Source organism: Homarus americanus, unplaced genomic scaffold, assembly GCF_018991925.1.
Source record: "Homarus americanus isolate GMGI-L3 unplaced genomic scaffold, GMGI_Hamer_2.0 scaffold59849, whole genome shotgun sequence".
Lineage (NCBI taxonomy): Eukaryota > Metazoa > Arthropoda > Malacostraca > Decapoda > Nephropidae > Homarus > Homarus americanus.
The window spans coordinates 277,621-305,365 of NW_024743129.1; the positions used below are offsets into that span (position 1 = coordinate 277,621).

The window sequence follows — 27,745 nt, forward strand, 5'->3', positions numbered from 1 at the left end:
TAATTCAGGTTTTGTCTTGTGTTAATTGGAGTCCATCAGGTATCTTGAAGATTTTTTTTTGTGTTAGGAATTTTGTTTTCTGATTAACAAGTGTCATTTGAAGTTTGCATTAAGGTCTTGTTGTTAGTTGAGAGTGAGGATTAGTGGAAGGGTTGTGGCTATTTATGATGGTGAGGTCTTTTAAATGTCCTACGCTTGGTGATCCTCTGTTGTCGTCGTGTTGGGTGGATAGGCAGGTGGTGTGTCTGGCTATGGGGTTGCGAGGTTTGGTATGTTTTAAAGGTTACTGAGTTGCGGTTGATATGCTGGGAGGGGGACTGATGATATTCACATTGTTACTCATGGTTTTGGCTAATTTTTAGATGTATGGAAATGCATTCTGTTAAAGAAGATTTGTTTGTGTAGCTGTGTTTGTGAATAATGTGTACAGTAGATGTGTTTGTGAATAGTGTGGGTTAGAGTGGTGAGGCCTCTTCCACCTCTGTTGATTCGAGAAAGACTTGTGTTAATCTAGATGCTGGCATGACCTATGATTCATCTATGAGAACTTTGTCTAATTTACATTTGAGAGAAAGTCTTTGAGTTTGGGGGTCTTTGTTTTGTATCCCCCATATAAGAGAGAGAGAGTCATATTGTCGAAAAAAAAAGGATTTGAGGATTACCGTATATAGAACTGTACTGTATTAGTAGATGGAAATGGATGAGCAAAGATGATGTATATCAGAGGTGTAGGATGACCAAACATTAATTAAAAGGGTAGAAGAAGCACAACGAGATGTTTGCATACACGGATTAGATGACATATAAGAGAATAAGGGAACATGTGCAGACAAAATGAGCTTGAGTAAGGAAAAGCAACGGAAAGGTGAAGTGAGGCCCGACAGAAACCAGTCAGTTAGGGAGGCGTGGAGGGATCGTCTGTCTTAGCTGCACACCTCAGGGGATAAAACCAGGTGGCACAAGGGGTCAGAAATACAGATAAATATATCAGGGGAGTACAGTACTTCTTGCAGGAATTACCACATATACAATCAAATAAGCCACATGGTGTCCCTCAGGTCAGTGGTTCTTTTGAGGGCTGACCTTGACAATGATTTGTAACAGCATCTGAGACACTAGACTGACTTCACACAGTTCTTCAGCAGTTAAAATGTTGACTAAGAAAAACTACAATGTCAATAGTACACTAAAGACACTTCAAAAACTGTCCGACTTTCTTTTCCCTCCTAGTTAAGGTAAAATGCTGTACTGGAAACTGCATAGCCTATTTCAAGATTCCGTTGAGACATTGTTGCATAACTACTGTATTTGACAAATTTCATAACCGAATGACAGAACACATATCGAATGACAATCTAAAATAACTGTTGGTGGTCTGTCATTCTCCAATTGTTACATTCTCAAACTATATGTAGACTGTCGGTTTATTGTTCACGTCTGTCAACTTCATAACTTATGTCAATCTCTTCCGTTAGCATAAACGAACAGTTATATCAGATTGTCATTCGATATGTGTTCTGTCATTCGGTTATGAAATTTGTCAAATGGTTATGTAACAATGTCTCAATGGATATGTGAAAAGGTGTATTTATCTGCATGAGCTTGGTTCCCATATTTACTGTTAGAAATACTATAGCACAGTACAGGGGGTACCTGCAATTACGGACTGAAATGAACTCACTTTTGTCCTCCTTAAGCTGGCATTAAGATTGAAATGTAATGTAAATTGCTTAAAAAATTTAGCTTTACCTTTTTGCTACGATCTTTGTGGTAGAGAAAAGAAAAGCAGTCATGAGAAAAACAGAATTTTTAAGGGAAATACTGTAGATAATTATGTAATGATTAAGATTCAGTTATATCATGTCATGTACGGTCACAAACCTCCAACTATGAGCATCAAAGCCACGAGCCATCTCATCTTGGTATTATTAACGTTACACTCGTGGATCAAAGTCTGGACACAGGCCTCACAACTTCCTGCAGAATAAATGTACTATACATGTACAGGTATAAAATTCTACCTAAATTAGAGGATGAATACTGCATATAACTCTGCCTCATTGTACAGTCCCCCAAAAAGTATTGTTACATTTTCCGTTACTACAATTTGAAACATTAGACAAAATACTTTAATATGATCCCCAGTGCATCATCATACGTTGGTACGCCTGCTGGCCATATCATCAACAGCTAGATATGGGGGGTAGGACTGAGGGAGGGAGTCGTCTTGTATGGCACACTACTGTATGTAGATACTTCAATATAACTAAGAAATCCATTAAGCTATATTTGTGCTGGGTAGAAGCAAGGCATATGTCAACAAGCCACTGACTGATGATTACAATAACACTGAAATACACATTAAATGGAAGTGTTTCAGAACGTCATAACTGAGACAGACATCAAAACAGACATTTCATTTCACCACCATTATGTCGCTGTACTAGGGGTTTCACAATATGCTACCCATGTTGTTCACGATATGTCTGATTTATGAAGTGACTAAGCAAATAGTACTTGACATTAGAGTGAACAGCTACAGTAATAAACAATACATCAATCTACATGAGATCTACCACGTTACTGATATGTAAATTGAATTGGTTTAACACCGAAATAAGATTTTTAAATCAAAGGACTTGCAGGCAACAGAGCCCCCAGTCCACCTATGATAAGACATTTGTGGTTTTAAGTTTCAGTAAGGCGTCTAACCCATCATGATACTGTGGGTTCGCTCATCCCAGTTCGCCGCGCTAACTCAGGTTACGTATACCCTCGTTGTGAAGGCCAATAATAGCACCTTTCACGTCTTGCGATATCTCCCCAATAATTCCTCGTCCCATTCAATGTAAGATCCCATTGATGACTGGCATGGCATTGGTGTCCATTTACGACATCCACTCCTATTCATGTAATATATGATCTAAAGCCTCAAAGGGTTCACATCACTCAAAACGTATGTACTCATTCATGCTCAAAGGCAAAACTACCAACAGTTCAGAAACAGGTCGAGTAACATTGCTCGGGAAGCCTCGAATCACACTGACTCCATGGCTAAAGATACTTTTTTTAGGGGACTGTACAAGGGTTGACTTTGTTAACTTCAGAATATACAGTATTGCAATACTGTATATAGAATCTTACCACCACTATCAATAGTAAATCACTTACCTTGCCAAAAAAATCTTAAAAGTTGAAAAGAAATACTGTACAGTACTTAAAAAAGTAATGTATGTTAATGGACCTAGATAAGTTAATGTTGTACAGTAACATACTTGGTGCTGCCACAACACTCATTTGCAGATTATTCCATGAGGTCATAACTTCTTTGGAGTGAGAGTTGGTAATTTATGGAATAACCTTGAGGTAAATATTGTGACAGCACTCTGTGTCTAAGCCATCCAACACTGACACTTTTCAGGTACAGTACTGTATATGCAAGGCCCTGTGTATGAGCTGTACTGTACTGTACTGTACCTGCCACCTGTGCCCAACACAGAATTAACTGATCACCCAACTGGGAAAAATAACAATGCAGGGCAATAAATTAGGTTACTTTGCATTTTAAGAAAATGAGATCACAGACAAATTAAAAATATTCTTGAACAAACATTCATTCTTGTAGAGAACAAAGTCAGTAACATTACCGTTTTTAGTATAACACATCATAACTTGCAAAGCATACAGTTATTGAACAGAAACATGTAGTGTACTGTACTGTATTTGAAAAAACTTCAAACAAGAGAAGCATTGCTGTAGCTATGTCCCAGTTTCCCCCACTTAACAAGATAGTCAGAATCATTCTCTCCAACTGCCTCATTAGGAGCATTCTGCTGTGAGGTTCACCTTCCATAACAATGCCCAGATACAGTAAATATCCATCTGCTTTATCCCTGCCATTTAGGAAATGGCAAACACAGTACAGTACTGTACTGTATCTTCTGATACAAACTGCAAAACTGACTTTGGTACAATATTACACCTGTTCATAACATTGCAACTTGTAATAAAATAAACAGTCTACCTCAGAATATGGCCAAATAACTCCAGTAAAAATACAGCACTGGTGAAACTTTGCTTCCCTGGACAAGACCCAACATCATAGTAAATCATAACATAAACCAATTGAACAAGAGCATATAACTAAATTAATTTGTGCAGAGTAACCCAAGGAATGTTTCTGCCAATTTCATGAGAATACATTATTAATTAAACAATACAAAAGTTAACCTGTACTGTAATAACAACAGACTATGCTGTAAACTCTTCAAGACTTACTGTAGTTAGCTAATTCAGGGATCCAAAAATTTAAATAGAAAAAAATTAATTTCTAAATGGACAATAAAGATGATTCACCCAGAGAAGAAACTTAACAATTTGTACAATGAAACTACCGTGAAATTTAATAATTGGCTCTTAATTTGTTACCACAATGGTGTTTCACAGATTATAGGGGCAGAAAGGTGTACAAAATATCCATTAAAATAATAAGGACATTACTGAAATAAGCATTTCATGGCTTTGTTAGTTATCCTTGGTGAAAATGACAAATTATTATTATTATTATTAAATACAAAAAGTCCAAAAGAATGTGGTATCCCATACAAGAGAGTACAGTAGCATTACAGTACTATACAGTCCACAAAATAATATAAACTAAATATATATTGTATTAGACTCCAGGTTTTTCCCGACAGTATTTGTATGAATACTGAATATACATTGGTCATAAAAGTCTAAATTTTATTTGTTAATATTGTACAGTGTGAAATAATCCACCACATTTCAAATCTTTTTGTATGGTCAGCCAATTGACTCTGTTTTACATCAGCCCCATCACGAGAGTCAATAGATTGTGGAAAGAGGTTGAAAAAGACTATTTTTTTTCATCCACAATAAGGAAAAAAGAAGCACACAGTCACACAGCATCAAATGGCTCCCTCACTCACCAAGTCAAAGGTTCTGATCAAATTTAACTGTTTTAGTATTTACCAGTTTCTACTAGTTTCTTCCATCATATGCCAAGACCTTTCATCATTTGTATCTGTAAAGTGTGATATTTCCTGACTATTTAAGAGCTATGAACTATGCAGTGCTAGATCACAATAGAGTCTGGTATGAATTAACCCAAACTGAGAGATTCTAGTGCGCTTGTATTTGTTTAAACTTCATCATGACCAGTTGAAATTAATATTATAAATACAGTCAGGATGAAAAGTGAAACAGTATCAACCCCAAAAGTAAATAAAGCAACACACTCACACCAGATGACAGTCGGGGTAAGTCAGTTTGGAGACTCATTCCCGTGACTTACTGTAACTTTCACCAAGGGGAGCAAACGTTTGTCCGTGATTCAAATTTGTGCTTTACCAAAATAAACTTAAATAAGAGGAATGAATGGCAACCAATGGGTCTCTAAACAACTATTTTATATTATCCTAAGTTGCACTCGAAACTTTAATCAGCATTAACCACCCTAACCTTACCTTCGCTCACCATTCCCTGTTGAGTAGTACAGTACAGTATTGTGTAAATGTGACACTTGTTCCTCTACCTTTTTCTCACACTGACCAGTTTAACTACACTCCAAATACAAGAATTTATCTAAAATGAAACAAGCGATAAAGCTTTAAACACCTCCAGTCCCTTGATTAAGAACATTGCTTTGACCAGATTTGTCCAAGTCAGGGAGGCTACTGCCCCTTTAGGAGTTATTGCATTCACTAAAGGATTAGGCCGTGAATGTGGCACACGCAGCAGCAGCAGCAGCAGCATGCATAACTAACCTGTAAACTTGTTAGGGGATATGATTATCTATCGCACTCAAAATGTATATATACAGTACAGTATTGTCATGTTTGTTTGTCGTACATGTCAAATTTTCATGCATTTAAAAAAGAAGTAGATTCTTAGCAAACTACAGTATGTGGTAGACTGGTTAGATAAGGTTAAGTTTAGGCTTAGGATAGCTTAGGTTGAGAATGGAAGTACAACTAAGAAAGGGTAAAGAGGGATATCTTATATGTAGCAGATGGTTCTTTTCCTTCATCTAAACATTATTCACTGTACGTAAAAGCACTTTCAGATGGATTGACTCTCTCCTCCACAGTATCTTTTCATTCACCATTATTTATTTATTCTCTTTTTCATTCCTTTCTATCTAACTTTCCATATCCTTCTCTCTACCCCTTGTATATGTATAACTAGACATCCTATATCTTTTCAAGCATTCTTACACACACACACACACACACTCACTCATTTCCTCACTCAGATCTTTCATTCATAATTGGTTCCAGAAGTCTGTTCGTAAGTCCATTCGTTGGCAAATCCAAAGTCACCTCTATCACTTGCAAACAATGTGTTAAATATACCTTATGTACAGCTCAACCACAACACAGTACTCCATCATAATTTATTGTATGGTTTACCTGAGAACTATACAGCCACCATCACAACATGCAATTTTCCTCTTTTCTTACTTATGATGGTATAGGCACAGAATGCTTCACATGCTCCATAATTCTTTCTTTGTTCTTTAAAATTGTATCAACAGACAAATGATTCAATCAGAAAGCATGAGGCACATTTGTCATCTTATCACCCCTTTACACTTGCTTTATTATTGCCACTTTCTTTTCTTACTCACTCTCATCAATGGCACTCTACTTTCATGCTTCTCGGACATATTGGGGTCAATAATGTTCGTAAAAGCCACAGGAAATTAATTATCACCAACGTAACGCTTCAAACAAAGAGACAACATCAACTTAAATTGCTGCCACTTGGCCGGGAATAGCACACTAACACCATCTATTGTACGTGGGTAGAACTAAGGACTCGTACGCTTTTAGACAGGTTTGTGCGTATGTATGAAAGTTCGTAAGTTGAAAGTTTTTAAGTAGGGATGTAGTATAGCGGCGGTGTTATATAAGTGGGTGTTTTGGGCATTAGGAAACTTTACCGTGCTGTACATGAAAACAGTATACTTGATAATTTGGGTCTATGGTTCCTGTGTCCATGTTTACACATTGTATATACTGTACCCGACCTTGTACTTTTGATTCAAGTTCCCCAGGTCCCGATAATTCACATTTGTCAAATTAACCACACTCTACGTTAAGCAAACTTGAGGGATCTTCTTGTACCTTCATCTCATCCATCCAGCCTATAACACTAACTTATGTCAACAACTTACACATAAGACTTTGTGTACTACATTACTAAAGTAACTTCCTTCAATATTTTCCATTCTTTAAACAAATCAGGAGTCTGGTCAAAGCTCACAACTTTCTTAACAGAAGCAACATTATCCTATACTTATTCACTATTGACCTTTTTCTTTATCTGTATCTTCATGATATTCCCTTCTATCCTTTGTTTCACTTGACTCTGCTAATCAGTTACATTAGTATTCCTATTCCACATTTCCTCATTTTATGTCCTAAAGCCTACATTTTCATTATGCAACAAATGTACCATCAGAACATATCCATCCACACCTCTCTCCAGTTCCTTACAACTGCCTAATAAATGTTGACATTTTATGATGCAAACCTGAAATGGTGTATTTTGTCAGAAAATTTTTAACCCTTAAAAACAACGAAATATATCAGTTTTACTTTTAAATCAAAGCCACTAACTCCATGCATGCAGACAGCTGGAAGCTTTAACATCAAAAATAATTACTGTATAGCTTAAGCAAAGCACAACATCCAATACTGTACTGCCAATTTCCAGTAAGTTAGGCCAGGTTTTAAAGTAACAGTCCAAGAGGATGAGTGTTCCTTTGTTCAGCAACCGAAAATTGAAAGAGAAGTACAGTACATGTAAAAACCCCACAATTCGAAATAATAGGGGCTCTAGCCTTTATGAATTGTGAAATTTAATGAAATATGAGAGACACCTTCTCCCGAGGGAAAAAACAAAACAAAACACCGGGAAATGATGGAAAACAATTGGGAAAAGCTTGTGCGGCAGACCATAGATGTGCACGCTTCAACTGACCAACACGCATGACACGTATAGTACTTACTTTTACATTTATCCTCTTCACCACTGATCGGCTCGTTAGCCGCTTGGGCGGTCGGTCACGTCTATGTTACGCACTGGTGGCAAGTACTGGGCATGAACGAGCTCCTGAATGTATCTGAACCTGCTCCAGTGTGGGTCAAGTCTGATCTTGAAACCGCTCTCACTTGGTGCCCTCAACACCGAGGCGGGCGGTTGCATCCCATGGTGACACATGCATCATATTCTGTACTGTATACTGTATTGTATTCATAAATGTCTCTCATAATCCAAAAATTTACAAAATATTACCAAAATTATCCTATACTCGTTCACTATTCACGGCTGACGTTTTTCTTCGTCTTTATCTTCATATTCCCCTCTATCCCCGACTTACGACGGGGTTTGGGACCCAAATCCACGTTGTAAGTCGAAATGGTCGTAAGTCGGAAATGCTTAAATAATACATAGAAAATCTAAAATGGGTCTCTCTTTTTCTTCTCAGCACCACAAAACACTCACTTTTAAGCTTGCCAGCCATTTTAAAGTGAATTACAAACAAAAATTTTGTCTGTGTACTGACTTATGGACTCGAAAATACGTAATTTGACCAAATTTTGCTACGACTGAGGCAGGTCGTAAGTGCGGGTGGTCGTAAGTCGGGGAGGATATATATATATATAATTTTTTTTTTTACCATATATTACTTTTTTTTTCGTAACAGCAAAACATTATGAATTACGAGAGATTTAGAATTTTAGGGGAATGAATTACGTTTTTCTTTTTACTGCATATACAAATAAATTGTCTTAACTCTCTCACCATTGTGTTGGGTAGGTCATGGGAATGGATATAAGAACCTTAAGGAGGGGGAAAGGTAGAGAAGAGGCAGCCATAACAAGTGAGAGGAGAAAGCTAAAGCAGCCAGTATAAATGATCCACACACATACATAAGGTTCAAGTGTAAATGGAAAAAAATTACCACTACCCTCTGTGTCTCACTCTAAGTACAGTACAGTATAGACTTAACATATGGAGACTATTGAAAAAATATCTTTACAGGTGAACTTAAGACATTGTAAAGGTTAATTTTAAATACAGTAAATAAATAAGGTCACCATTTTTCTGAGTGTATCAACAAGAAAATGAGACACAAGAGTGAGGTAGGGAGTCAAATACTGGATAACCCTCAATGTTTTATGGCCATCTCTAATGCTTGGGTTACATACAATTTTCAAAACACCACAAACTGTTAGTATGAGACAACATGGTGGGAGAAAAAGCATATTGAATAAAAAGAGCAAATGGGATTAAACATCTTTATCATTAGATACATCAGGACGAAAGTGAGAGTTAAAGAGGCACCAAGTGTACTTTAGCCAGTGAAAAATTGTGTGAGGATGTTAAACGTGATGAGAAATATGAATGAAAACTCCAGACCCATAATGTACAGGAATTTATAAGGGAGGTGAGGATAAAAGGAAGATAAACTAATGGAAACTCTCTACTAGATAATACTGTCACTATAATACTCAAAGTCTTTAAAATACTCAACTTTACATTACAGTACAGTATTAGGTAAATGGAACCATGACACTATCTGAAGGTGTGCACACTTATCTCCTCACTTTATACATACATTCTGTGAACATGTTCATCTCTTAAGCTTAAAATTTCATTAACTAAATAACCATAGAATTATTTGAACCATTTAAGTGTGTAACAAAGAGATCTGCTTAGTTTATCTACCTAAGATAAGCCACCAGAAGTAACCACCCAGTACAGTATAGGGTTTATCGATTCACCCTGGTCAAAATAAAACAGAGTAACATGTTCTCTATAATAAACCATCTTTTCCTTATGTACAAACAGGAGCTTAATGTTTATAAACAGACCCCCATGACTAAAATTTTTGTTTTCATTTCAGTACAACATAAGTACTGTATTGGTGTATGGCACACATTAGTCAGTTTCCATGGTTGTATTTAAGTACCCTTGTCAGTAATTTACAAATCATTTACACACAAGATGCACTTTTGTTACCTGGCACTGTCATGCCTTAAGTTAAAAACAATGCATTCTTTAGTTTTATGCATAAAGAAATATTTCAAAATAAAAAAGGGAGAAGGTAACTGAGATAGAGGGCCAGATATGTGTATACTCAGTAGATATCTTACTACATTTGGTGTTGCACTTAAAACATGAACCTCATGTGTTAACCAACATCATAAAAGATGTCTGAAGACATGACAGTGATCTATGCTGAAAGAACACTAAGATATCTACAATACTATGTATCACAAGTCATAATTCAAATACTTTTTGCTAGTAAAAGGATTGTCAAGGAACAACGAGATCAGTCCCTTACAAGATATTCAGTAGGTTATTGTTCAGCAACACAGTGCTCAGCATACAACACCCCAATACTGTACCAGTAATCACTATTTCATTCATGAATGATATAAACTTAAGAATAACACCCACCAACATTTTTAAAAATATACAATATAGTACAATGGAAAATATTTCCCGTCACAAATATTAAATAAAAAATAATAAGCTTCCAAAAATGAAAGGGGTTTACTGAATATTGTATGACACTCAGACATTTGCCAATTAGCCAGTGTGCTAACAAGAACATAGCCAGGTTATACACATTCTTCAACCAAAACTAAGATATACAACAGAAAATGTAACTTTAAACTTTACAGTAACCTGTTTGTAAGGCAGATGAGATATACAAAGATATCTAAATTCCTGCCATAGTGCCGCAGGGTTAACGGTACAAATGGTAAAGCCAAGTGTTGTACACCACTACCCAGGCAACTGGTGTGTATTTCATTAGTTTAAGGACCACTCTGGACAAGCCATACAGGTATAGCCTGGAAAACAATTACTTCAAGTTGCTCTATGTAGTAGTATGTTTGCAACAATGCCAAAGAATGTGTCAACAAAGCCCTCATCACCCTTCTCTTACCATAAACTCGCTATTCCACAAAATAAAACGTGCAGAGAAAAACAAATTAGCAAAAAGTAAATAAATGCATGAAAATTAATCTATAAATATCAAATAAGCTGAAGTAACAAAATTGTAAATCAGAATACGTAACTAAGACTATTTTGGAAAACTTCGAAGTCAAATATTTATTAAGCAAATTCACATCTAATCCAAGGTTTCCTCATCAACCAGCAAATCACTTATCTTAAGAAATGGACGCAATATAACTCAGCAATACTTTACAGCTTATCTCATTCTCTACTGGAAACCTGGACAGAAGGAATGAATAAGTTGTACAAAAATACTGTACATGCAAATATCATCCTTATGTTTGTGCCACCTTCAATGAACTAATACAGTACAGTACCCTTTTGTACCCACACTATAGAAGTGAAGGTGAAGGGTTGTATGTATGATCACATCTAACTTAATGGTTGCATTTCTTCTTAGTGTTTAGGGAGAAAACACAATTAATTACCTAAACGTGTTAAGAATAAATGCACTCCTGGAAGGGTGATAAAAACATTAATTATATTCTCCATTACCTCTCACAATAAAAGCTAAGATGTGTACATACCACACAACTTGGATCCCAAGAAAGACTTCAAAGCCTTTGTTCTAAGAACAAAGCAATCTTTGGTTAATTTATCACTTATGATAAGAAAAAATAAAACACGGGAGGCCCACAAGTTTCCCGGTACCAGTAGATGTCTGTGAGCACCACAAAGACTAGCAAAATAATGGCATGGTATCCCTACCTATTCCAGCAAAATAATGGCATGGTATCCCTACCTATTCCAGCAAAATAATGGCATGGTATCCCTACCTACTCCCGGTTGCTGTGGATCCCCCAACACTGCAAATGTCATCGTTAATAATCTCCATTATGCCTAAAAAGGAAAATTCAAAGCACCAAATCAATCCTTACCTTTTAAGATTAAAAAATGTTTAATACTCACCATTTTTCTAATACTGTCATCCATTTGGCCATTCTGATCGTTAAGCATCTCGGAACACAATCATTTGACAACGCAAAATAATTTTGCACCATTACCATTTGAATACTGATGAATACCTTCCCAATAAATATTCTTTAACAGAGAGGTATTGGGATACAAAAGAAGTTTTTCAAAAATCAACACAATATTTCACTTAGCTTTGGAAAATTTGAAGAAAATATATTCATCACAGTTTACAGAGGCAAAAGAGAATGGGTATAGCTGCCCCAATGGCAACAAAAACTGGGAGCATGGAGCTAGTGTCATCTAAGGCGTAGGGGTCGGGAGTACGGGGTCCACTGGGACGACGCTTCGTGGTCTGTGACTGTTTGTTATTCTGGTTGTTATTGTTTTGCAGGTTTGCACTTGGCCTGGGTTCTTCTATATCACTGTCAAGGTCTTCTTCTCTGGGTAATGGCGGCAGCTTCGGAACATCTGAAAAAATGAAAAATAAGAAATACTGTAAAGTATATAGGAAGTACGACAACAAGACAAGAATTAAGGCAGCCCTACATTATCATTTCTATACAGCTGTATTCCACACCAGACACTGTTTGGGGTCATTTTATCAACATGAACTGAGAAAATTTTAAGAAAAACTTACCATCTAATCTTCCCTTGATTACAAATATTGCATTAACTTTTGGATTGTCTTTGTAACCCTGCAAGAAATCAAATACAAATTATTTTTTTAAGTATACAAGCACTGGGCATAATATTGTATACTGAACTAAAATACAAGAGAAACATTTAAGTTTACAATATAGTAAAGTTGTTGGGCCACTGCAGAGAAAATAATCTCAATGTGGCCACCACGGCACATTGTAGAAGTGCAGTACAGTACTGTATAATATGGACAGAATCTCAAAAAAGTATCTGTCCATACTCTGTGTGAAACATTATGAGATCACGGATGATAGATATTGGGACATGTATTTACTCTGGTATATACTGTACAAGTAATATATCCGTTAGCTGGAATCTCTCAAACCCGGAACTCTCCGATAGCCAGAATTGAAATTTTCTCGGAAAATCGCTCCCAAAACCGTAATTTTCCAGAAAATTACAACCGAGAAAATTTTTCCAAAGGGCACATTTTCCAGAATATTCTGAGAAAATTTTCCCGATACAGTAGGGTTGGGATGTTCGCTATACACTAAATCACAACACCGTATATAATTACATGTAATCAATGGGGGAAATAGGGTTAGGTTCTGGAGGCCAATAAATGTGGCACAGTCTAAAGTTAGCAGAATATAAATTACATTGCTGGAATCCTTGTAAAATAGCAAATAATTTGAATATAGACATCATATATTTTGCACTAGATAAAAAATTTTGTCATTTGTACTAAAATGTACTGTACAGTCTCTCCCCGACTTAAAACGGGGTTAGGGACCCAATTCCAGGTCGCAAGTCGAAAATGCGAAAATAATACATAGAAAATCTAAAATGGGTCTCTCTTTTTCTTCTCAGCACCACAAAACTCTCACTTTTAAGCTTGCCAGCCATTTTAAAGTGAATTGCAAACGTAAATTTTGTCAGTACACAGCGCAATCACTGACGTTGGGACTCGAAAATACGTAATTTGACAAAACTTTGGTACGACCGAGGCGGTCGTATGTCTGGGTGGTCGTAAGTCGGGGAGTAGCTGTATTGGACAATTTTGGTAGTTGTGATAAATTTGAAATATTTCCTGCCAGATTTCCCTCATGAAATATAAAAATTATCGCTATATATAGGAAAATGTCAATAATTTTGACAGCCGCTATATAAAAAAAAAATCGTTTCATAAAGTCGCTATATATCCCGACCTACTGTACCAAGAAAATTCCGGAGATTGGGGGAGTTTTTTTCTGGGTCTGAGAGAAAAAAATCGGGTGCATTTTCCAGAAATTCCGAGAAAAACTTTCCGGTACCCGGAAAATAACAGGGATGGGGGATATTTTTCCGGGTTCGAGAGAAATTGTAAGGGGCAATTTCTGGAACTTCCGAGAACATTTTTCCGTCACCGAGAAAATTCCGGGGATGAGGGATTTTTTCCGGCTTTGAGAGAGTCTTCTCGTCACCCAGAAATCTCTCATTCCAGGAAGTGCTCTGCACCAATTGTTCCGGCTAATGGAGATACCACTGTACTGTAGGTTAACATAAGTACAGTATCCTAATGCAATGTGTATTTCTTTCAGCAGAATTAATATGATGTTCAGTTATCAATGCAATCACACACTTGTCCATCAGTTACCCATACACAAAGTTATGTCATAAAATAAGAACTTCACCTAATATATTATTATAAATCAAAGCATTAAACCAGTAGTCACCCTCACTTTGAATGTGTTGTTGTGTTAATTCCCGTATCAGGGGTGTGTGGGGGTGGTGTTGGAGGGTGTGTGGGGGTGGTGTTGGAGGGTGTGTGGGGGTGGTGTTGGAGGGTGTGTGGGTGGTATTAGGGTTTGTAGTTTGGATCTGTTAAAATAAAAATTTAAGGGTCATCAAAGGGGGGGTGGGGCAGTAGCTAATGTTAGAGCACAGTGGACCCCCCCCCCCTAAAAAAATAAAAAGGGTAAAGGTTCAGACAATTGGCAAATCCAGACCCACTTTCCCCCCCAAATTGTCTGGACTTTTGAGGGTTTACTGTACTGTACTGTATAAATTTGTATTTCTAGCAAATACCATATATGCAAGTGCAAGATTCACCATATTTGTAAGCAGAGCAAATGATAAGTTAGGAAGAGGATAGATGAGCCAGCTGGTTGTCACCCACTACTACTTTCCCTGAGGTTTGCCATTACAGTGAAGAAAAAATAAATAAAAATCGTACCTCTGTAATTCAAAATCAATCCTAATTTACGTATATGTTTTGCTGTTACAAAATATATTTTTCAAATTTTGTAATACAGTATTTGGTAAAATTTTTAAGTATGAAAATCCTTTACAAATATAAATGACACGCATGTTGCCATGGGATGTGACCGCCGACCGCATATCTCGGTGTAAACAAAGTACAGGTACTATATCATGTTTGTCAGTCACTGTCAGTTCATGTTGGTCAGTCATGGAGTGTACATCCACAGTCTACTGGGCAATCCTTGTCCCACTTGTTTTTCCATCATTGCCCAGTGTTTGAGTCATTATATCTGATAACCATGGACCAAGCACCGAAATCTGGTACAGAGGTACTGTACTGTACTGTACTGTACTTAGAAATGTTAAAATTTTGCTTGGGGCAGATAATGGAAAAGTACTGTTGTTTTTTCCTCGGGAGATGTCCCTCATATTTCGTGAGGGCTAGAGTCCGTATTATTTCAAATTATTGGGTTTTTACTGAAAAAAAAATCCATTTTAAATATGTTAATCTCAGTTTAAAACTGTATAAAACAGTAGGAAGTTTGGTGCATTTATTATATAGTTTTCTCATGCTTTGGGCCAATATTTTCCCCATAGGAATGGATCTCCACCTATATAAAGGTTGTGTGGCTAAATAGGTTCCTTTATAAGTAAGGTAGTAATGTTAAACTGTTGATGTAATACAGGTACTTTTCAGTAACATTTATTTCATAGGGAAAACCTCTCAGGAAAATGGAACAAGTACACAGGAGAGAGAGAGAGAGAGAAAGATCACCTAAAATGTGGAAGAAGGTGAAGTAATACAATATAGACACAACAGGGGAGAGGAAAAGGGTAATACATATTATATATACTACAGTACGTATATATATATATATAGAGAGAGAGAGAGAGAGAGCACCAGGGAGGCTATCATCACTTCCTCCTTAGAGAAGTGAAGCATCGTAGACAAGATAAGATAAACCACTTCATGCCGTCCTCTCTTACAAAGAACAGCACCCACTTAAATCTTCAACTTCCCTGTACCACCTTAGTTGGCTCTCTGTCCAACACCACTTTAACTGCTACATCTCCTTAATTCCTGTGTTTCTTATTCTCTACATCCTGTTCGCCTCACACACACACACGTCATTTCTATAACCTGTATTTAGGCTCCTCCTTGTACACCCAGGAGCCATGATTCCCTTCTACAGCCATATCCTTGCCTCCTTACATATGTTTCTCTCTCTCCATATTAAAAGCAAAATGACTCGAGCATTATTGTAATACAAAGTCTAAAAACATTAACATCCCCATACAATATAAACTAGCTCAGGGAAGAAACATCAAACAACTGACCACACAACAACATGTCACATAATGTTTTGTTTCATATTTAAGTAAACAAGTAGCAACTAGCAAGGTTGCCATGACAACACCCATATATAACGACTGGTCTGTTGTTAGTTGCAGTACTGTACTTTGTTATGACCTTTATAGTACAGAAGGAAACCGGAGTACCTAGAGGAAACCAGTAATGTTTGGTAGGGCCACACTGGAACCTTCAAATATAGTTTTATTATACTGTAACATTCCTGATAAATTTAGGAACTAATTCATGATTTGTCATTATGTAATTTAGAGTTTGAAAAAACACATGTTGCTACAGGAGATTGGCAGTACAGTACTGCTTCTCACACCTACAGCACGAGGCTCCACAGATTCTGTATAAAGTAGCTTGATAGACTCCCTCATAGTGGTTGTTTTGGTACTTTTGCCTGCTGCTTCTACTGTACATTCATCTTGAGTGTTACTACAGTATTGCACTTACGTTGTTATATGTACAGTACTGTATATTTCTGTACAGCATGTCAATTCATAACAGTATTAGGAATGAAAAACTTGCGCCTGTAATGTATCTCATTTCATCGTATATCATGGAAGCCTTTGGGAATACAGGTTTCGCTTAACATAGTTGAACTTAATATAGCATTCCCTCACTAGTGCAAAAATTTACCATGAAGTTCAAAAAATTTAATCAGGTAAGATGACCATCTCTGATATATGAAGTGGTTGGGTTCTTGAACATCCAGTCATTTAGTGAAAATATTTATATCGAATGGTAGAACCCGTTTATTATTAGGGAAAGAATCATTAGTCAATTGGGCTCTTTTTCCACATTAAAAATTAACATTAAGCAGGAGAGTGTAAATGCATCTCGGTACATCCTGGGTGGCCATCTTGATTAAATGACAACTAAAAGTTTGCATTCTTTAACCCTTAAAGTACTAGCCCCAGTATGTTACTAACCCAATTGATTGATGTAGGACATGTTCTGGTTATGCTTTCAAATTACCTGTACTCACTTTTATTTTGCCGGGAATACAAAGCCCCCATGGCTACTAAACTGAAGAAAAGGGATTTGTGGTAACTGGAGGCTTCCCCACTACCTTCACAGGTTCCATCCCCCCAATGTCCATCCCCTCCTCATTACCCTCTAGTACTTGTACCCACTCCTCCCCTGATCCCTCCACCACATCTACTCTTTCACCAGCATTATTTTAGTGTGTGTGTTCTACACATAATTTGTTTACCATTGGGGTGGCACTGAGATGAACACTACTGGCATGTACAGGTAATTTTATTGTAATTACACTCTTAGAAGTATTCTGTACTTATGGATAAGTCCAAAATTTACCTTATACATACTAAGCTTTCAGTTATTGAATTAGCTCCCATAAGGATTTTCAGCTCTATTAACATGTACAACTTCTATTAATGACAGTCTTACGAGAAACACGCTTTGGTGTGCGCATCAGTTGATCAGCCGAGAGACTAGTCCACCAATACAGTAATCGGTTCTACGTTTACATTCGTTTCCAGTGGAGTAAATATCAAGAAAGTTGTGCTCTTGAATATTTTTGCATTTTATATATTAAAATTATTGGTAATTCTGAAATTTAGTTATCATACTGATAATATACGTATATACAGTACAGGGAACAGTTTTTGTGTGCCCATCAGCCGATCGAATCGCCCAACAACTCCTCTCAGTTTAACTTTGTTTACAGTGGAGTGAACATTGAGTTTGTTGGTCTCTTGAATATTTTTTTTTAATTTTTACTCTTAAAATTATTGGTCATTCTGAAATTTAGTTAACATATTGGTAATATTCAGTGCATAAATTATTAAGAAATACAAAGAAGGCATTAGAACCAATGCACTCTGTAAAGAATATGTCATGCCATCATCGACTGCCTCTACAATTAGCTGTTTGCTATGTAAACAGTAGGTAGTAGGCAACTACCAAACAGGGAGGTACTACCGCCTGGGAAGATATTGGAAGCATAATGTGTTGTCTAATGGTAGACCCTGCTGCCATATGGCATCACGAAAATTGTGACCAAGTCCCAGGTTGCTCATCTGACTTTCTGCCTCATTTACACACAATTGCAGGGTCTCAATTATTTCTCTTACTATTGACAACACAACATAAATACTGTACTGTATATTGTTTCTCACTTTTGATCTTTTTTTTTAGTTCTTTATTATTATTATTATTATTATTATTATTATTATTATTTTATTATTATTATTATTATTGCAGTGTTATTATTATTGTTACAATTAATATTTTATTATTTTTATTTTTGCATTTTTTATTATAAATTTTACTTATCTGAATTATTATTATTATTATATCCCCGCCCCAGGCCCCGATGTGGGTCAGTGACCTGTGCCCGGGTGGGCTAATCCCTGTGTAAAAAAAAAAAAAAAAAGCCACCGGTAATAGGACATACTCACCTCAAAGTAAGCTAAAATACAGTATACTGTACAGTACAGTACAGTACTGTATTTTGTTTATATTTAATGTTTTGTTAACTCTATTACCAGTATACAGTACTTTGTATGTACTTTTACTGTGAGTTGGAACCAATTACCCAAAATCCCATAGAAATACTGTACTGTAATAGATTCAGTTAAAGACGGACTCTGTGGAACCAATTGTGCTCGTTAATCGAGGGACCACTGTATGTATGCATACCGTATATAAATACAACACCAAAAAATTATGAATTAAAATTTCCCTTTTTTTGCGTTTGTGTGTGTGAGAAACAACGGTGAGGGCAATTTGCGTAACTAAGGGGTTAACCCCTTCACTATGGGGACGCCACTTTTACTATTTTATTTGACTAATACCAAATGATTTTATTCAGCACACTGTGCACAAGAGGTTAAGGAAACAAAGGTGGCAAAATGTGACTATTACGGTATTCATTAATATGAATGTTTGCTTTTGTATAAAGAAAACAGCATCAAACTGTGCCTTATGTTAATAGCTTTTTCATTTATTGGATACAAGTGTAAGGGGATAACTGTATTACACTGCTCTACATCGGAAAAATTTTTGCATAAATTTGATTACAAACTTTGCGGGACAGATACATGAACTAACAGGAACTAATAAATAACCACAATACGGCAAAATATACAGTAATCTGTCCCATAAAGTGGACGCCTCACAACAACAACTAGAATCATTCCACTTTAAAGTTTCTATTTCAGAATGTGTTACAGTGTACAGTACAGAACTTTGTTAATTTACCCAATCAATACAATTCATCATTAAGTTAACCACAAGACTCCATAAAGAGAAAAATGGGCCATAGCTCCCCTAAACAGAGAGAAAAATAGACTACTGAACTCGACTAGAACTTGGTAATTATTGGAGTAATAGATATAATCACTCTTATTAAAGACTTCTTCAGCTTGATAATTGTCAGATAAGTGGGACACACATACTAACAGATGGCGTAAGCGGTGGGCACTTTAGAGACACTTGGGAATGAGAAAGACAAATTAAATATTAAGAACTAAATCACTATTGTCATGTGTTACAGGATATCACTTATGAAATTGATGCTATAAAACGATAGAAACTTTACATAATGTTAACTTATTTTCTATGTACTATTACTTACCTTTACAAAGTCAACCTTGACTCTATTACTCCTGAGAGGACTTTCTTGGCCTCCAACTATGAGTGTATTAGAAGCGACCGTAAAGGGTACATACTCATCATGCGCCACCCCCCGACCCACTCTCCCAAAGATGTCTAGCGCTGGAACCACTGTCATGTCACCATTCATTGCAACATCAAAAACCTGAGAAGATAAATGTGATTATAATTATGTAGTCTATCATTAACTTCACAAACTATCTCAATAAACGTTCCATAGACTCCATCTAACTATTCCAAGGGTTTACTGTACCTGGTTTTGAGCTACAGTATTACCTTGCATACATAAACACTGTTGAAAATTTTATTCTTAAAATGGATGTAATTCCATGTGGGTTCATTTAGTAAAACTTGAAATTCTCAGCATATGGTAATAGTATAGTCCTCCTATGTACAGCTTCCTGCCTCACCTGTCTCACTCGCGTCCCCGACCATAATGTGTATACATCTCACTGCGACCCCTGTCTTTTGTGCTCTAAAATCCCACCATGGCTCCAAAACATCCTTCTATAGGTGATGACAAGGGCGGTAACACGCCAAAGAGAAATAGAAAATTGTTGACTTTAGTCGTGTCGAAATAATAAAGAAACTTAAGAGCAGCATGAGCTATGTGGCTTAGCACTGGGGCATATGGGATGAACAAAGTAACAGTTTGCTACAGATTAATCCTCATCATTTATCATCATTATTATTCATCATCACCTGCTGTGATCTACTGTACCCGGGGAAGACTTGGGGGAAGGATCAAAGGGATGGAACAACATAACTGGGCTGGTTGTATTTTTTTGGTATGCAATATATAAAATATATATTTTTTTATTTGCATCTTTATGTTGTCTTTACATGTTATTTAATGAAATGTGAGAGGGAGAGAGGTTTACAGATCACTAAAAACATGTTTAGGGCCATACAAGTGACCAGGGATAGATTATAGGTTATAATAATGAATATTACATGGAAAGTGAAAATCTGGAAAAAGAGTATTTGAAGTTTTGCTCTTTCAAGGCAACATCAGGAACACAGCCCCCATGAAAAACGAAGGACTACTGTACTTGTTTTTACAGCGGCAAACAAGAACTAAACTTAATAAGAGACATTTTCAACTTCTGTATTGTAGTATTTAAGTGTTAATATATGTTGCAATATGACAGTAATGAAAAGACTTACTCAATAACTCATCTGCCAGGTGGTTGTCTTGACTATGTGATCAATTCAATAAGACATAAGCCATGTGGGATGTAGATGTGAGAAATTAGATTTGTACTTAAGCTTGTAAGGTTATAATAGTAAGTTCAGATTGGCCCCCCATGTAACACAAGGGGCTAGTTTATTGGGCACCCCCTTACATTCTGTGTAAGGTGTAGTGCAAGAGCATTACAGTGACCATCTGGGAAGCATTAATTACGGAACAGTACAAAACTCTAGATTTCATCAGGGACATACTGGCATAAAAAGAGAAGGGAGAGGACTACTTTGCCTGCAGGGTCCCCATTTAGGTAAGCCCCCACTACTGTATAAACAAGCTTTATGGAACCATACAAATAATTGACTCTTTTCATTCACTTGCCCTATTTCAACCATTACTTGCTTTCTTCTTTGCAATAATTTAACACTGTAATGCAAGCTTGACTCTCACATTACTAAAGATTTTGCACAGGATGTTTATAAATCTACAGACACAGGAATTTTCCACCAAAGTCAGATCAAACACATCAGTCCTGCTTTTCCTTGTTCTTATATTGTCTTGATCCCATCTGTTGTATCATTAATCATAAGTGCCAAGAAATAATACAAATTTCTACTTTATGATGAATGACTTAATTTATATTCTTCTATAGCCAATGTTTCCACAACTAAAGCACCGGAATAGTACCAACACCTGTGAAACACCCTCAAGATTATTGACACATTTTGGGCTGCACCTCACTTGTTAGTAACTTCTGTAATGTTTGTCAACTCACTCTTCCATCAGCAGGTATAACAGCACAAGTCTACTATTCCTTAGATACTATCAGTATGTATTATGGTTACTTTAACAACCTTTTTTTGTCTCTTTTTAAAATGGTTTAAATAATAAGTCACAAACCTTCTGGTCTGGTGCGTTGAAGTAGACTTCCGAGAATTTAAGAACAAGAACATAGTCTCCATCACCTTTGAGGGGGATTTCATAACCAAATGTTGAGTGGTGATATCTCTCAGTCTGATACAGCACCTGCAATATACAAGGATACATGAGTACTGTACTGCTTTACTAAAGTTCAAAAATAAATCTTAAGCTGCATAACAAATACAGTACAGTACTGTACATATACTGTACAGGGTAGCTACTTAAATTTAAAAAATGTCTACCATGCACCTCATTTAAACTCTACCTCACCACATGGCCAAGCTGGTACAGTACAGTATACACATCTATGATGGTAATGATACAAGTTAAATGAAGTCATCTGGTGTGCAGGACCTGAAAATGTAAAGTCAAATTTTTCCTTTTTTTTTCTACTTTTGCCCCTCCCTTTCTTTCTTCACCTCAGCCCTATACTGTACTGTATTTCTGTTCTGATATCTAAATCTGATTATCTAGCCATCAAATAACTTCATGCTTTGTTGGCTGCTTGCACAGAACCCAAATTTATGTGATTAAATGACTATAATACAGTATAATGTAATGTATAAATTATGTAATAGTTGTCATGATAGTAAGAGCATCAATAAGTACAGTATATTCAAATAAATACATATAGTAATTTATATTAATAAATAAAAAGCTTATCATAAAAGATAAACAAGGTCCCACAACATCTTAGTCAAGTCGTCCAAAGGGCCATAACTCATATTGTGGCAACAGTAGACGCACACCAACAAAATCCTAAGAGAACAAGTTAAGTAAATATGAGGGCCAAGAAGAAAGTGGCCGACCTTTCACGAGATACTTGAAAGTTCATGGAGGGTTACTGTATCCTCCTTATCTCTGATAGATAAAACCCTCAAGTTCACCCACACATTACAATATAACACTAGACAAAGAAACTAAAATCCTTGGCATCATACTAGATACACATTGCCTTCACACACAACAAACATTAAAATTAAAGCCACAAGCAAATTTAATATACTACAGTATACATTTACCTATGGACATCAAACCACTAATTACAGTATGCAAATAATTCATCTACACCACAATGTCTGCTTCCAACACCCAAAAACTCCCTGTGACCTACAACTAAGCCCTCAGATCAATAACACAGTACTGTACATTATAACAACTAATATCAGGAACCTATATATTTTAAATTAATAATTCTCTCCATACAAGACCATCTTGATATCAGGGGCACAGAGTTAATTGCTCCGACACATCCACTCATCCCTGAAATTTCATGTCGAACAATTACACAATGATGCACCACAGCACACCTTTAGTACCACACACTCAACCATACTGTACACCTCACAAACAGCACCCAATACAATCATCCACTAACACAACTACTTACCCACCTGTGTATGAAATTTGCCACTTCCCACAACACAACAATATCAAAGTATACTTAACAGCCTTAGTCCCGGCACAAGACACATCATCACATTCGCTCCCTACCTCAATCAGTCCTTCCACCGCACAGTGTTCTATATCTTCTTCATTTCATCTTTCATTACTTGTGAATTTTTCCCTACATACATACATTCTTTACATACAGTACATGCATGTTATCCTTTGTCATATACTTAACCAACACATTCTTTGGGTAAAACTTTCATCGACTGGTCATTCACATTCTTTGGGTAAAACTTTCATCGACTGGTCATTCATTCTATTCAAACTTTTAATACTGTACAGTATATCATTACACATTAAACTTTCATTGTCTGATAATCAATTTTCTACTCCAACTATTTGTATCCAACAAGATACGGGTTACTGTACACATCTCCAATTATCTACAGTGTACTGATAACCAAACTCCTTTCTCCATGCACACCAATAGTCCCACCCCACACATGCCATCTACTGTAGTATTCTTTCATATTAACATCCCTCCCACATACTTTTGGCCTCACGATCTTTACTTTGTCTCCCCTCTTACCATTCTTCCATTTACATAATTCTGTCAGCTCTAACTCACACTTCACATCTGAATAACCCCTCCCTTCACTCTTCTGCTACTCTCTCTATATATTTCAGTGAACAAGACCATTCATATTTTTCACTACATCCACTCCTCAAATTCTACTTCCCATCTTCAAGGTATCATTTCCACCACACGTACGTTTTCTCTCTCACTTCTATTTTGTCTACTGCATACTCAAGTTCTCATGTTTCACTTCATGGTAAGTGACCTAAGCTTCCAAGGAGTACCATAGCTTTACGTCTCAAGAGCCATTAGGGAACCAGTACAGGTATCTTTCTTGCTGGTCATCATCTTCTCAAGTTTATCAGCTTTCATACCTCCTTCCTTACTGAAATTATGGCTGATCCTGATTTAAAGCAAAATTAATTTCAATAATTAACTCCAAATGGGAAATAAATCTTAGAAAAAATGAAAAAAGTATTGTATCATGACAGTAACTTACCTGATCACCTGGTGGTACTCTCCCAATAACTAGCTGCTTGCCAAAGTCTGAAGCAGTGCCTACTTTACCCGTGAGAGGATCCTTCTCATATCTCACACCATAAACATCAATGTGAGCATCACCACCTAAAAAACAAGTGTATATTACTGTAGTTATAAATCTAATGGCTAACCGAGTCTGGAAATTAATGAACTCCAAGGTACAGTTTTTACACAGCTGCAGTCCTAATTTATACACAAAGTTACTACAAACCTTGTCTTGATTTTTCCAGTGGTGACAACATAGATCTAGGAACCCCAATTCCCTTCACTGGTGAGACTATGGATCTATGATAATTTTTTCTTGCCACAAATCAAAACGTGCCACTTCTCATCTGCACAATTCTTATACAAGTGACAACTTAATCTGAGACCCATAGATGTACCACCTCACACTGCCCAGCCAACATTACTTATTAAGACAGCAAAGAGGTCGAGACTACTGCCTTTTCTCAGAAAAATTAATGCTTTTCAATTCACATTTAAAGATACAAATACAGTACTGTACAAACACTCCTAATGTTTTCAATGCAGTAATGTATACTGAAAATCTCATTCTGTGAGTGTCCTTTCCACCTTGAAAACCCCTGAATGAAAAACACTCACTAAATACTGTATACATTCCTGCAATACTTTCATATAGAGCCACTCCTCGACTTACGACCTACTCGACTTACGACCACCCGGACAAACGACCGCCCCAGTCGTACCAAAATTTATTCAAATTACGTATTTTCGAGTCCCAACATTAGTGATTGTGCTGTGTACTGACAAAATTTTCATTTGTAATTCCCTTTAAAATGGCTGGCATGCTTTAAAGTGAGTTTTGTGGTGCTGAGAAGAAAAAGAGACACCCATTTTAGATATTCTATGTATTACCTTTGCATTTTCGACTTACGACCTGGATTTGCGTCCCTAACCCCGTCGTAAGTCGAGAAGTGGCTGTATATTTTTGAACAAGAGACAACACAGAGCTGGTTAGTTCCTTCTAAATATTACTAAGTTTTTCTCTCAAGAAGGAAGATTTAAAGATAAATTCTCCCAGGTAAATATTGCAATGTTACTCCAACAACAACTATCCACCTTTGTTTAGAGAAGCTATACACAGTACATGCCAGTTTGTGTATCACTTTAGCCTGTTTGGTGAGCAACAAGTTTGATGTACAGTAGTTGCTTTCCTGGAAAAGGACAAAGAAAAAATCTGACTTGATTCCAACACTAGCCAGACTTGTGAGTACAGTATAAAACAAAGAATACGGTACAGCATAAACTCATAAGATGTTTTGGCAGAGAAAGTCAACAGCTCACCATGATTCATAAACCTGTGTGCAATTAACCAATCATAATAATATTACTTCAGCACGAGACGGTTATCAGTGATGGGATTCGAGCAAAAGCAGCACCAGTACATGCAAGTCTACTTAAGTCTCATCAATACTACTAACCTCCACCTTTTCACCCGACGATTAAAAAACCCTAATGCTAAATGGGGGTTTGGCTTGGTTAGGTTAGGTTTGGTTACGTTAGATTAACATTAAGGAGTTTAATAATCAGGTGAAATAAAATCCATCTATTTTACTGTAATCTATGTTAAAGACTTTACTTGAACTTCTGGAAAAAGTTCAAACGCGTGAAAATCTGGGTATGAAGTGCTGTAGTCGAGTAAATAAAGTGTAATCTGGGTGACTCCCACCATAAGTTATTGAAAAAACACAATACATAAACTAACTTAACCCAATCTAACTAAAATTGATTAAGCTAGGTTAGGTTGAGCCACTCTGCGGTGATGAAGGTATAGGCTCATTACAGTACATCAGCTTTGTTGTCATGACTACTATACCCTGAAGGCAGATTCTCATTTTTTTTCCTGTTTATGCTCAGTTGTCATAATTATAAGTGCGTTGCAGAATACATTAAAAGGATCACCTGATTAATCTCCACCCCAACTAATTTCGGTCATTTTTCGTTAACTACCCATCACCTTTTTCCCACGAAAACAATATTTTTTTCGCTAGTTTTCTTGCTGTTTTAGATGATTCTGACATTTATCTCTGGGGCAAATCACCCCCCCCCCTTTCCACCCCAACAATGTAGGGAGCCACATTGGGAATGTGGGGTTTGAGGGGGGGGGGAGGGGGGGCTGAAAACAAGTTACTTTCACCAAAAATAAATGTCGGAATCATCTAAAACGGCAAAAAAAACTAGCGAAATTTTTTTTTTCCTGGGACAAAAAGGTTAAAACTAAACTAGGTCTATGTACTAACCTAAGCTAACAGGCCATGTCCTACAATGACGCCTTGTTCTTTTGAATTTTCCTCATAAAAGTGCTCGATAAACTTCCAATGAGCTTCACTGCAACCAGCACATACACCCGCCAGTGCAAATATCGCGTTTATTTTTGGAACGCTGCGCTAAATTCAAGTATATTCTTTCGTTTCTCCAAGAGAAAAAAATCATAAAAAATGTGAGAAGTGGTTAACAAAAAATGACCCTTATTTCACCTAAAGATTAACCACCCTAATGTTAATGTAACCTAGTATTAGGGTGGTGAACCTTTAGGTGAAGTAAACTAGGGTAGAAATTCTTCAGGTGATCCCATTAAAATATCCAATAACTACAACCATGTTTTGTTGCAGCTGAATCACTAACAACCATTCAACACATTAGTAAAATATTATCAACTTTCCAACACTTATCATTGTAAAAGTTAACATAGCACATTAATGATTCTTCCTCCCTTCTACATATTTGTATTGAATATAGTAACAATTATCAATACATCCACAAAAACCAAACACACTACTCATGACTTCCAGTAGTTTTTTTTATTTAATATACTTTCAGTTGGCCTAACAACCAGCCTCAACCATAAGCTAACACTAATAATTACCTATTCTGGTGACCCCTGAGTTGGATGACCCTATTTCTAATAACACCCCTTTACATAACTCACCTGCATTGACGGCATATATAACTTCTCCAAGACCATTAGTTCTTGAGAGATATACCAGCAAGATGAGTAAGGAATGATAATAGGTCTTACAGCCCATGGTAAATTGAAGGGTGACAGTAGACAGGTAGAGACTCCACAGGTTTGTAAGGCTGTCAACAATTTACTCCATCTGTCGTCTGCTAGTTATCCATTCTTTTACCTCTAAGTCACCTACAGCAATATTTCTATCATATTATGTCTAAGTAACATTAAATAATAAAAATATATAAAAAATATCTAGTGAATTATTTTTTTTTAATCTTCAGCCAATGATGAGTAATGGAGAAT

At 36.5% G+C, this 27,745-nt stretch overlaps 1 protein-coding gene across 2 annotated transcripts; it reads right to left on the bottom strand.

The window, feature by feature from the left end:
* Window positions 1-9,193: 9,193 nt before the first annotated feature.
* On the bottom strand, window positions 9,194-27,598 carry LOC121877113 (malectin-A-like). 2 transcript variants are annotated; one of them, XR_006090894.1, is made up of 7 exons: window positions 27,419-27,598; window positions 24,428-24,552; window positions 21,939-22,064; window positions 19,815-19,997; window positions 12,611-12,668; window positions 11,835-12,441; window positions 9,194-11,800 (listed from the first exon to the last, which is right to left on the bottom strand). XR_006090894.1 is itself a non-coding variant. In XM_042382740.1 (6 exons), exons 1-6 carry the CDS (start codon window positions 27,513-27,515, stop codon window positions 12,194-12,196), a joined length of 837 nt encoding a protein of 278 aa, XP_042238674.1. In that variant the 5' UTR covers window positions 27,516-27,598; the 3' UTR covers window positions 9,194-12,193. The 2 variants fall into 2 exon arrangements, 1 of the variants encoding a protein (XP_042238674.1); XM_042382740.1 differs by having other exon boundaries at window positions 9,194-12,441.
* Window positions 27,599-27,745: the final 147 nt, after the last annotated feature.

Coding starts and splice junctions, on each gene's coding strand:
- LOC121877113 (XM_042382740.1), bottom strand. CDS start 27,515: ATGGGCTGTAAGACCTATTATCATTCCTTACTCATCTTGCTGGTATAT. Junction 24,553..27,418: donor TATATATGCCGTCAATGCAG/GTGAGTTATGTA, acceptor CTTGTTTTTTAG/GTGGTGATGCTCACATTGAT. Junction 12,442..12,610: donor AATCAAGGGAAGATTAGATG/GTAAGTTTTTCT, acceptor TCATTTTTTCAG/ATGTTCCGAAGCTGCCGCCA.